This window comes from Euleptes europaea, chromosome 4 (assembly GCF_029931775.1).
Source record: "Euleptes europaea isolate rEulEur1 chromosome 4, rEulEur1.hap1, whole genome shotgun sequence".
Classification (NCBI taxonomy): Eukaryota; Metazoa; Chordata; class Lepidosauria; order Squamata; family Sphaerodactylidae; genus Euleptes; species Euleptes europaea.
In genome coordinates, this window is record NC_079315.1 from 10,051,379 (window position 1) to 10,064,710 (window position 13,332).

At 45.4% G+C, this 13,332-nt stretch overlaps 1 protein-coding gene across 1 annotated transcript in view; it reads left to right on the forward strand.

Moving 5' to 3' along the window:
- The first annotated feature begins 3 nt into the window (after positions 1-3).
- SPAG17 (sperm associated antigen 17) overlaps positions 4-13,332 on the forward strand; it is a 114,195-nt gene continuing 100,866 nt past the window's right edge. The window contains exons 1-3 of the mRNA XM_056848401.1: positions 4-111; positions 8,115-8,255; positions 9,924-9,989. Of these exons, the coding sequence (XP_056704379.1) occupies positions 4-111; positions 8,115-8,255; positions 9,924-9,989 (315 nt within the window). The remainder of the gene's footprint in view (positions 112-8,114; positions 8,256-9,923; positions 9,990-13,332) is intronic.

Here is a 13,332-nt window from a genome sequence, read left to right on the forward strand (position 1 = left end):
GGGATGGCTCCCAAGCGGCCCAAGAGCGGGGCGGGCGGCGGGGCCGCGGCGGCGCCGGGGGCCGGCTCCAAAAACTGGGAGTCCGGCCTGGTGACGGCGCGCCTGGAGGAGGTGCGTGGGCGGCGTCGGGGGGTGGGCTGGATGGGCTCGAGGGGACCCGGCGCCTCAACCCCCGGTTTGGGCGCCTCTTTGCAACTCCAGGGGCAGCTCTCGGGGGTCGCGGGGGTCTCAGGGCTTCCTCCCAACCCTAACCCGAAGCAGGCTTGTGTGTGTGTGTTAAGTGCCCTCAAGTGGCTTCCGACTCATGGCGACCCTATGAATGAAAGTCCTCCGAAATGCCCCTTTTATATATATATATAAATTATAAATCACATAAATTACAAATTATAAATCACATAAACTAATAACTAAAAAAAAAATACAAAAATACAAAAATTACAAAGAGAGCACTTAAACTACAATTTTTCATCTTCTGTTATAATAATGTAACATAAACAGTGCCCGTATACCCACCATCCACCTTACATGGGTATCCCACCACCACTGGACTTCCGGAGAAGTATTCTGACAGTATTTAGAATTACCTTATACTATTATTATATAAACTACATTACACTTTATCTATAATTCATTAACTATACTTGTAAAATTCATTTTTGCCAGTTCCGACTCATGGCGACCCTATGAATGAAAGTCCTCCAAAATGTCCTATCTTTGACAGCCTTTGCTCTGGTCTTGCAAATTGAAGGCTGTGGCTTCCTTTACTGAGTCCATCCATCCCTTGTTGGGTCTTCCTCTTTTCCTGCCTCCCTCAACTTTTCCTAGCATGACTGTCTTATCCAGTGACTCTTTTAAAAAAAATTTTTTTTATTGATTTTTAGGATACAGAATTAAAAGAGGGAATAGGAGGGGAAAGGGAAAACAAGAAGGGATAGTTTTACATTTTATGCGTACCTTGTAACCTATCTCCATGATCATGCTAAATAAAACTTATGGTTTCAATCAGATATTTTCTTTTTATAAACCATTATTGCTCTGGAACTCATCTAACTATTACTGCATTGTATTTATTACTATGCCCTGACCTGGATGGCCCAGGCTAGCCTGATCTCGTCAGATCTCGGAAGCTAAGCAGGGTCAGCCCTGGTTAGTATTTGGATGGGAGACCACCAAGGAATACCAGGGTTGCTGTGCAGAGGAAGGCGCTGGCAAACCACCTCTGTTAGTCTCTTGCCATGCAAACCCCAAAAGGGGTCGCCATAAGTCGGCTGCGACTTGACGGCACTTTACACACACACATCTATTACTATGGGGGTTACCTCACTTTGTATTCCCAGCGATGTATTAAGAGTTTGAAAATGTTGTAAAAAACATCGCTTTAAAAGGGTTTTTGAATACCACTGCTTATAAATGGTTGGAAGACGTCTTCACAGCTAAAGGGGCCAAAGTGCAAACAGTATTTTTTATAACGTTTTCAAACTCTTAATACATCGGTGGGAATACATAGAAAGTGCAAACAGTATTTTTTATAACATTTTCAAACTCTTAATACATCGCTGGGAATACAAGTGCGGTAACCCCCTATGTTTCTACACTTAGCTATAATTTAAATACAGTACTATTCATGATGATTTTATGAACAAATCTGGAATACAAACATTATCATCCATACTTGTTATAAAACAGTTGCCGTTATCCAGTGACTCTTGTGTTCTCATAATGTGACCAAAATGCGATAGCCTCAGTTGAATCATTTTAGCTTCTAGGGTCAGTTCAGGCTGCTATCATACTGCCCTTGTACAAATCTATGGTGAGACCACGCTTGGAATACTGTGTTACAGTTCTGGCCACCACACCTAAAAAAGGATATTGCAGAGCTTGAGAAGGTGCAGAAAAGAGCAACCAAAATGATCAGGGGGGTGGAGCAACTGCCCTATGGGGAGTGGTTAAAACGCTTAGGGCTGTTTAGCTTGGAAAGAAGGCGGCTGAGGGGAGACAGGATAGAAGTCTATAAAATTATGCATGGTTTGGAGAGAGTGGACAGGGAGAAGCTTTTCTCCCTCTCCCATAATACTAGAACGCGAGATCATCTGTCGAAGCTGGAGGGTGGCAGATTCAAAACAGATAAACGGAAGTATTTTTTCACACAACACATAGTTAAATTGTGGAACTCCCTGCCCCAGGATGTGGTGATGGCTGCCAGCTTGGAAGCCTTGAAGAGGGGAGTGGACATATTCATGGGGGAAAGGGGTATTCATGGCTACTAGCCAAAATGGATACTAGTCATGATGCATGCCTATTCTCTCTAGTATCAGAGGAGCATGCCCATTATATTGGGTGCTGTGGAACACAGGCAGGATGGTGCTGCTGCAGTCGTCTTGTTTGTGGCTTCCCAGAGGCACCTGGTTGGCCACTGTGTGACCAGAGAGCTGGACTTGATGGGCCTTGGTCTGATCCAGCAGGGCCTTTCTTATGTTCTTATAATTTGATCTATAACCCACTTATTTGTTTTTTTTTTTGGCAGTCCACGGTATCCATAACACTGTCCTCCAACACCACATTTCAAAGGAATCTACTTCCTTCCTATCGGCTTTGTTCACTGTCCAGCTTTCACACCCATACGTAGTAACAGGGAATACGATGGCATGAATTAACTTAATCTGGGTGGCCAGTGACACCCGAATAGTCCAATATAATCAGGGATTGATCATCAGGTAAATGTGGGGTGCCGATTTTTGTTTTGCTTTGCCCTGTTTCCCAAATCCAGTTTAGTCATTTTAGCTTCTAGGGTCAGTTCGGGCTTGATTTGATCTAAAACCCACTGATTTGTTTTTGGGGGGCATGTTTATTCGGGAGCAAGTCTCGTTCCTGCAGTTGGGCCTTTATTTACACTGCACAAGGTCGCAGCCTTACGTGGCAGGAAGTCCTGTTTCTGCCATTGGCTTTATTTCCAGGTTGCATTGCGTAGACTCTCTGCCTTTACAACATATTCTTAAGCCTGTTGACTCAGAGGTTATTTGCAGATTTCGCTCAAGTAAAAAAGGAGAATCACTCACTAGCCTTTGGTGTTGCTAGTTGTTTTGTTTGTTTGTTTTTAAACTACCAAAGCTGAAATTCCTCTGCAAGACACTTAACTGGATTTGGTGTTATTTCCATCCTGTGTTCCCTCTATTTGTAGTTTTAGCCATTTACATCCTTTCTTTATCGTTCTTCTGGAGTAGGTGGGCTATATTGTCGAGTTCTGGTGTCTGTCATTTTAATAAAAAACACTGAAGTTTATTCCCTTTCTGAAAAGCAAGCAATAGGATTTTAAAGTACTAATTCTGAGCATTAAATGCCCCATTTTGCTTCTGTGTCAATGTTTGATCTAAGGGAGGTATTTAGAAAGATGTGTTTACAATACATTAGCATGCTGAAACCACCTTTGGAAAGTTCCTGCCTTTCTCATAAATTAATATGTATTATAAGAGACTTGGTGTATCTGTGTGAATCCAGTAAATTAATGCACAGATTCAGAAGTCAAATAAAGGTGTGCAGGATTGTTGCCTTAGTCCTGGAGGAAGAAATAATAATCCAAGCTCTGAACGTACACAAATCCAGACCGGAAGTTACAGTGAATGCACGGGCAATGCACGTACACTGTGCACTTGATTTTTCTTTATGTATGCATCAATTCGCATGTGATATTACATGCATGTAGAGCTGAACATAGGAGCCCTGTGGCGCAGAGTGGCAAGCTGCAGTACTGCAGTCAAAAGTTCTCACGACCTGAGCTCGATCACAACGGAAGTCGGTTTCAGGTAGCCGGCTCAAGGTCAACTCAGCCTTCCATCCTTCCGAGGTCGGTAAAATGAGCACCCGGTTTGCTGGGGGTAAAGGGAAGATGACTGGGAAGGCACTGGCAAACCACCCTGTAAACAAAGTCTGCCTAGTAAACGTCGGGATGTGACGTCACCCCATGGGTCAGGAATGACCCGGTGCTTGCACAGGGGACCTTAACCTTTACCTTTATTGCTGAACATGTAATTTAAACCCCAAATTTATCCATGGATTGGTTCCTAGTTAGTTGTAAAGTGAAAATGCATCGGCTTTTCCTTACAAACAGGTGTACGGATATACATGCAGGGTGTATGAGCATTCGCTTTAACAAGTGCACAGGGCTACACACACATTCCACATCAAGGTTGACATCTGAATGGATGGATAATCTAACACTGCAGATGCATCTTTTGTATCACCAGTTTCCTATCTCAGATAGAAGTTTGGAGTGGACACATGAACACATGAAGCTGCTTTATACTGAATCAGACCCTTGGTCCATCGAAGTCAGTATTGTCTACTCAGACTGGCAGCTGCTCTCCAGTGTCTCAAAAATAGAACTGTGCTGTAATACCAAACACAGCATGCAGGCTATATAACACAAGTTAATCTTGTTTGCACAGAATGTGCTCTAAAACACCAAGTAAATGACAACAAAAATACAGCTGATCAAGCTCCAAAATTAAGATTATTTATATAAGATTATTTACGCCTATGGCGATACTTTAAAGCCTTACTTATAAAGAAATTGGACAATCATTGACTGATGAAGCTTGCTGCATAAACGGATGAAATTATATCCAGGATCTTAGTCTGATTGATCTTTACTCCTATCAGTGATCCTATTTTGACTGTCACCTGCGATTTACCTGTCATCGGAACGCTGACCTGCAATTGAAATGACTTGTTTAACAAGAAAATTGTATGTTATGGAAGACCTGGATTCCTGTATTTGGATTTTGCTTTGTTAGTTGTATAACTTGTATACTTTTGGAGCTTGATCAGCTGTATTTGTGTTGTCATTTACTTGGTGTTTTTGAACACATTCTGTGCAAACAAGATTAACTTTTGTTATATAGCCTGCGTGCTGTATTTGCTGTTGGGATTTCTCCAGGGTCTCAGGCAGAGGTCTTTCACATTGCCTACTTGCCTAGTCCTTTTAACTGGAGATGCCGGGGATTGAACCTGGGACCTTCTGCATGCCAAGCAGAGGCTCTACCACTGAGCCACAGCCCTCCCTGCTACAAATGTTCAGCCACTGCCAGAGAGTCAATAAGCAGTGTGGTACAGCTCCCTGAGAAGACATGCAGCTTCAGATGGTGGGACATCCAGGAATGAATCGGCATTGGCCTTCTTCATACTATCCCCAGTTTGGAACTGAGGGGTTATTTTGGTGGAAACAACCACCAGGCATTCACTATGGATTCTAAACTGGATGTTGGTCAAAGAGAAAGGGGTGTGTGTTGGCCTTCAAGACTGGCAGGCAGCATATACTTCTGAAAAAACACACCACTGAGCTAAATTGACCTTTGTTACTGATTGAGTACTAAGATCGCAGACTTTTAGGTGATATAGAGATCTGTCTAGACTGAAGCATTGCAAGACCCCAGTGTTCAAGTGCAGCTGAATTGTAAGAACCAAGTCCAAACTGATTCAGCCCTAAACATTACCGGGACATCAGCAGCCCAGTCCTGTGCATGTGTGTGTTAAGTGCCGTCGCTTCCGACTCATGGCGACCCTATGAATCAGCGTCCTCGGAAATGTCCTATCTTTGACAGCCTTGCTCAGATCTTGCAAATTGAGGGCTGTGGCTTCCTTTATTGAGTCCATCCATCTCTTGTTGGGTCTCTTTTCCTGCTGCCCTCAACTTTTCCTAGCATGACCATCTTTTCTAGTGACTCTTGCCTTCTCATGATGTGACCAAAATATGATAGCCTCAGTTTAGTCATTTTAGCTTCTAGGGTCAGTTCAGGCTTGATTTGATCTATAACCTACTGATTTGTCTTTTTGGCAGCCCACGGTATCCGTAACACTCTCCTCTAACACCACATTTCAAAGGAGTCAACTTTCTTCCAATCAGCTTTCTTCAATGTCCAGCTTCCACACCCATATATAGTAATAGGGAATACGATGGCTTGAATTAACCTGATCTTGGTTGTCAGTGACACATCCTTACACTTCAGAATCTTTTCTAGCCCTGACCCCAAACCTATTAATAGATTTACAGCAGGGGTCCCCAACCTGTTTGAGCCTACGGGAGTCTTTGGAGCCCTGACACAGGGTGGTGGGTGGCAGTAACAAAACAGCTGATGCAGGACACGGAGCCAACCAAAAAATGCCAGAGAGTGAGATTATACATAACTCTAAAAGAAGCTCTTCAACATTTCTGGTAGAAGCAGGATGCCTTTTAAAATGAACGTATTGTTATTTTAAAAATTTGCATGCACTGTCACAGCAAAGATCCTTGTGATCTGGTAGCAGCTGCTACCAAAGCAATGGTTTCTTTTTAAAAAATTCTGCACAGTCAATCAGATCTCCAGTGGCCAATCAGAAGCCCTGCTGGGCAAAAGCTTCACTTGGCCCCACCCACTTTCTAAAAATATTTGGTGGGAACCCAGAATGGTGTCCACGGACACCGCATCGGGGAACCCCGATTCACGGCATAGTCTTAAAATATACTTGGAACGAAGTCCTGTTGTCTGATTTTAATGGGACTTATTTCTGAGTCACAAAGCAAAACAGGAATCAAGTGGCATTTTAGAGACTCACGGCATTTATTCCATCTGAAGCTTTCATGCCCAGAGCTCCTTCCACCAAAATAAAGGTTAGTCTCTGAAGAGGCAGCAGACTTCTGTTTTACTTTGCTGCTAACAGACTAATAAAGTTACCCATATGGACTACAATTATTTACTCTGTGTGAAAACAGGAAACAACCAAAGTAACCCCAGTAAAACACTGGCCATTTATGCATGGTCAATTTTGATGCTCGCTCAAAGCTCTTTTCTAAAATGTGACTTTAAAAATGCCTATTCACGGTCCCGACGCAAAAGGAGAAATTCCACCCCCAGCCCCACTTGCTTGCTCCTTTGTTCCTGTTTGCATAGCCATTAGCATGTGCATTGCTATCCCACCGCTGTTATTTTGCATGGTTCCTTCAGGAGGATTCTTCGGGGCAAACACCAAAGGTTGCGTTAAATGGGCTCTTTAGTAATGCAAACAGGTATGCGCTGGCTTCGCAGTCACTTCCGGAATGACGGTTCCGGAATGTGAAAAATTCAAAAAAATATGTGGGGCAATTCAGCCTGGAACGCGCTGATAATTGCCATGCAAAAATGGCCAATGTGTATTCATTAGCTACCATATTTTAACAGCATATTCCTAACCTTCGAGGACAAAAGTCCTCATGAGGCCAGGAAGGGGCCGCACCGGTGGGGAGTCCTGGACTCTGGTCTCCCGGCACTGCCGTGGCAGCTCAGTCCTAGGGTGCCAGCTGGGCCTTCTGCCGGCGTCATACTGGCGTAAAGGCCCACGCCAGCATTCCAGGGGGCATCCCAGGGGCATTCCCGGGGCATGCCTGTAGGTAGCTTCCTGTCCCCGTTCAGCCCAGAACTCCCGCAGTGAGAATGGCGTTGCTGTGCCTACTTTTTAGAACTGCTGCGCTGTTCTCTATGGGGTGAAAAGCCCAATTTTTACCCCAAAAAAACCCTCTAAAAAGGCTTTTTTGGGGTCTTTCGGCGGCTGTGAAATGGCTTTGGAGGCTCCATTGACATGATGGCCCTGACAAAGGATAACAATCCCTTGAACTTGAGAACTCAACAGAAGACATGAAAAGGAGAACTGCAATGAGTTGCAGTCTCTTCGTATCTGACAGCTTATGCTGATTGGAAATACGTGCACATGCGGGAAGTTATATTAAAAGCAGAGCTTGCCGTTGCCTGGCAGATATTAATACCGAAGTCCGTTTGTTCTCGAGTGTCTTGTGACATTTTTAATATTTCTTAATCTTACAGACCCATGAATTTTAGTGATTGCTTCGCTTTATTGTTTTTCCAAGCGCAAGTGCGTCTTTTCCTTCTCCAAGTTATAAAATTTGTTGCTGAACTTTGTCCTGGAGAAAATGGTGCGCTCGGTGGTGTCATATTGCCACCTGGTGGCAGCGAACTCTCTCACATTCGTAAATCTGCACAGTAAGCGTGGCAAACGCTTATGAAAACAGAACGATAACGTGAACCCTTCTTGAATATGAAAACACCAGTAACGTGTCGTTTCTGTGGTTTGTTTTGACTCTCGAACAGGAAAATTGGATCCCAAGCATTGCCTTTGTCGTGGGGAACCAAATCGAAGACGAATTGCACATGAAGGCTCTGTCCCTCGCCGTGCAGTTTCCACTGCGGAGGCTCTTCAGCGTGATATCTTGGGAAGGAATATTAGAAGAGGTATTCAGCGTTGATGCCATGACCTGGGCAGCCTGGGGTGGCCTGATCTTGTCAGATCTCGGAAGCTAAGTAGGGTTGGCCCTGGTGAGTACTTGGATGGGAGACCACCAAGGAAGTCCATGGTCGCTACACAGAGGCAGGCAATGGCAAACCACCTCTATTCATCTCTTGCCTCAAAAGACCCCTGAGAGGTCGCCATGTCAGCTGCAGTTTAATGGCACATTCCACCATCGTGTAGCGTTGACAATGGTCTGAGGGGTTTGAGTATCAAGGCTAGAGAATCCTAAACAAATGGCTGCCCAACCTGTCCTTGAAACCTCCACCAAGGAAGAGCCCGCCCATTTCCTCTAGGTCAGGGGTGTCAAACATAAGGCCCGGGGCCGGAACAGGCCCCTTGAGAGCTCTTATCCGGCCTGCGAGCCGGCCAAAGCAGCCACCCCCCCCCCACTCTCGATCTGGGCAGGCAAGATGTGGTCCATCCCGACCAAGTGACATTTATGTCATATCCGGCCCTCGTAACAATTGAGTTTGACACCCCTGCTCTAGGTTACTAGTTCCATCATCAAACTGCTCTTACTTCCAGGAATTTCAGCTGAAATCTGTAAGTTAGAGTACAATGCTTGGCAGGGTTACACCCTTCTAAGCCCATTGACTTTAATGGACTTTGAAGGGTGCAACTGTTTAAGATTGCACAGGTAATCTCTCCTATAACTTCATCTGTCCAGCCAAAGAATTTATGACTTCTTTTTCTCCATAACTGATACAGGAGCATATGTGTGTGTGTGTCAAGGTAAGTGAGAAACAGAGTGGTTTTGCCATTGCCTTCTCTGCAGAGCGCTCCTCGATGGTCTCCCGTCCAAGTACCGACCCTGCTTAGTTTCCGAGATCTGACGAGCCAGCGTGGTGAAGTGGTTAAGAGCGGTGGTTTTCAGCGGTAGCCTCTGATCTGGAGAACCGGGTTTGATTCCCCATTCTTCCATATGAGCGGCAAAGGCTAATCTGGTTAACTGGATTTGTTTCCCCACTTCTACACGTGAAGCCAGCTGGGTGACCTTGGGCAAGTCACACTCTTTCAGTCCCACCTACCTCACAGGGTGTCTGTTGTGGGGAGGGGAAGGGAAGGTGGTTGTAAGTCGGTTTGAGTCTCCCTTAAGTGGTAGAGAAAGTCAGCATATAAAAACCAACTCTTCTTCTTCCTCTTCCTCTTCTTCTCTGCCTTCCCTTCCATACAGAAGTGTAGGTGTGGTATAATTGCAGTTTCTGCCTGATGTTTCTCAAGCACTGTGCTTTCACGACCAGTTTCCTCTTCGACTGGGAGATGTTACAATCTCCAACTAACAAACTCTGTTTTATGTAACAGACTCTGTTATTACTCAGTCAGGGGCTTAGGGTGTTCTTCAGGCTAATGGTGAGCATCTAGCCTCAGTGGTCAGTTTGTGAAACAGCACTGTTGATCCAAGAAAAAATAAATTTAAAAAATGCATGCGGTGTCCCCCAAGCCTTTGGTTACAACTAAACTGGCTCCTTGGATCCACCTGCATCTTAAACCAACCATCATATCCTAGTTTCAGAATATTTTTTTAGAAACATTGATGAACATAAGCAGTTCCAAGAATTCACTCAGTTCATGGCACTTTGTGTACGTGTGTGTGTTTTGTTTTTTTACAGATTATGGATGCTGAAAATGTAAAAGCCAAGAAAGTCAAAGAAGGTCTAACACCTTTGTATTACGAGGCAAGTAGACCCTTTTTTCTGCTCCCATTCCTCTGATTCATCAGGTTGGATCCATCCAGCTTTTTCACGCCGTCTTCCCCAGTTCTCCTCTTTACTACAGCCCAGGTCCCGCAGGGCGTTGGTCCATGCAGTTCTCCTGATTCCCATCGTAGCCATTTTTGGGTGATCATCGGGTCCTTTCCCTACCTTTTTTTCCACCAGCAGAATGCTGGATACCACCCATGATTCTAGGTGTCTCCAGAATGGGATGCCGGATTAAGATAAAAAGTTAAGTCCGTGAAGGACAAAAGGCCAAGCAGATGCAGAACTGTACAGTTCCTGTACATACCACTACACCACACTGACTCAGCGGACAGTAGGGTTGTATTGGACAATTGTCCTAAAGGAGAGAGTAAAAATGGGGGGAGGCGGGAAGATCCTGGTCACGAGAACGGGTGGTTATAAATTGACTGCTGCCAATTTAGGCTGGTGGTCAGAAAGTGTCTAAGTGTTTTTACGCGTGTGAATCGCTTAGAGCTTCCGGCCTTGCACGGTAAACCTGCTTTCTTAGACTGACACACTGGGGTCTGTGTTGTGTGAACTGATCTGAGTAACACTTCAATGATTCTGCCTGGTAGCAGAGGACCATACTGGACAACTCTTGGCCCATCCAATATGGATGTCTGGGTAGCAATGTGTTTGAGCAAGTTCTTGGGGTATGGGTGGACCATGAGTTAAATATGAGCAGCCAGTGTGATGCAGCGACAAAAAAGGCTAATGCGATTTTGGGGTGCATCAACAGAGGGGTTACATCCAAATCGGAAGATGTCATAGTTCCGCTGTACACTGCATTGGTCAGATCGCATCTGGAGTACTGTGTGCAGCTCTGGAGGCCTCACTTCAGAAAGGATGTGGACAGAATGGAGCGGGTGCAGAGGAGAACGACAAGGATGATGAGGGGCCTGGAGACCAAGCCCTACGAGGAAAGGCCGAGGAAGTTTGGAATGTTCAGTATGGAGAAAAGGAGGTTGAGGGGAGACATGGTTGCTCTCTTGAAGTCTTTGAAGGGCTGGCACTTAGAGGAGGGCAGGGAGTTGTTCCTGTTGGCAGCAGAGGACAGGACTCACAATAATGGGATTAAATTGAGGGTGAAAAGGTTATTAGGGGAAAAATTTATAGTAAGAGTTGTTTGACAGTGGAATCAGCTCCCTAGGGAGGTGGTGAGCTCCCCCTCCCTGGCAGTCTTTAAGCAGAGGCTGGACAAGCACTTGTCAGGGATGCTCTAGGCTGATCCTGCATTGGACAGGGGGTTGGACTAGATTGCCTATATGGCCCCTTCCCACTCTATGATTCTGTGAACTGAAGTGGCTCTTCTTCACTCCAACATCCTTTCCAGTTGTAGGCCAGGATCCAAAGAACTATGCGGCTGGTTGTGCCCCACAAACTCACTTTGGGTTCATGTTTCCTTGAACAGAAACACCCCCGCCCCCATGCAATGCTGCATGGCAGTTTGCTCTTGAAATTGTGGGTCCTTTCCAAAGCAGTCTGGGGCCTTTTATGCAGGGACGTTTCCCTTCGGTCACCCCCGCCGACCGCTTCGGGGCTTCCTTTTGATTATGCATGCCTTTCCTGCCTGTCAGAGGTCTTCTTGCTCTCCCCACACGTTTTGCCCATGTTTCCAGATTCTGGCTAAAATCAGCATCTGGAAAACACCCGGGGAGAGCGAGGCGACCTCTGACAGGTGGGAAAGGCATGCATAATCAAAAGGAAGCCCCGAAGCAGTCGGCATGGGTGACCACGGAGAAACGTCCCCGCATGAAAGGCCACGGGTATGTCATAGGGGGTCTTCTGTTGTGCTCGTTGTTGGTTTGAGTTGTGTTGTCTATGTTGAGCCTTAATCCATGTTCTGAAACAGAGTTTACTGCCAGAAGTTAACCTACATTCTTTTATGCGCGCCCAGCCATAAAGCTTAGATTGTTGCCAGTGTCAGATAAGAAACAGACATGCTGTGTGAACGTTCATTGTCCTTGCGCGAGACCTCAAAATGGACACCATATACAATCGAGTATAATTTCTCCAAAGGTGTGAGGGAACGAGAAGATGTCAGAAGTCTGGGATAACACTTCATTCATCCCAAAGCTATAAATATATCCAGTTAGGTTACAAAAAAATAAAACTCGGGAAATGTTACATGTAAAGGCATTCCTTCTCAATACTTCCCGTCTAGATGAACTCTGTAAGAAAGACAGCCCAAGAGCAAACCCTCTCTTATGTGAACTCTTCTTGTGCTGTGTCTCATATTATTTTTAAGTCATTACGTGGCTCTGAGGAAAAGACCCCAGATGTTAGTGAGATGTATGAAATTTGGTGGAAACAAGCTGTAAAAAACATAGCCATAAAACAGCTTGTCAGTGCCACACATCTGGACAATGCAGCTGTGCGTTCATGTAGCTGTCATCGCCCAAAGAAAATTCAATAACCTTATTCCACCCCAATTAGGCCACATACCGTCAGAATCAGAAAGGAGGGGGTTACTCTTGGAGTCTAGGGTAGAACTCCGTTCCCCCCCAATATATATATATATATATATATATATATATATGAAACTGTCATTGGTCTTTGATTTGGGGCTTGTAGCTCAGATAGGAACTGCGATATACGTAATTCTCGTAGGTGGTTGGCTGTCTAATAGATGCTTCAGTGTTCTGTCAGTGCCAGATCAGATGGCTGAATTGTTTAACATTGGCCAGATGTGTCCCTTGCTTATGAGCATGTTTGGTGTCCGTCTAACAAAAGAAGCCTTACAGGATCAAATCAGCCATGTATCTCTCCAGGCAGTTTCTCTTCAGTGGCCAGTAAAAGATTCTTTAGAGTAGTGGTGTTCGGTTTGGAGCCCAGAGATCAAACCAGAATCACCTCCAATGATACATCTGACGTGTGTGTGCCGTCAAGTCACAGCCGACTTATGGCCACCCCGTAGGGTTTTCAAGGCAAGTGATGTTCAGAGGAAGTTTGCCACTGCCTGCCTCCACGGGGGCTGAGAGAGTTCTGATAGATCTGTGACTGGCCCAAGGTCACCCAGCAGGCTTCATGTGGAGGAGCGGGGAATTGAACCCGGTTCTCCATACTAGTGTCCATCTCTCTTAACCACTGCACCATACTGGTTCTCATCTGATGTACTTCCCTGTGTATTAGGGTAGTGGTTAAGAGCAGTGGTTTGGAGCTGTGGACTGTAATCTGGAGAACCGGGTTTGATTTCCGGGTTTGATTCCTCCACATGAAGACTGCTGGGTGACCTTGGGCAAGTCACAGCTCTGTTAGAGCTCTCTCAGCCCAACCCACCTCACAGGGTGTCTGTTGTGGG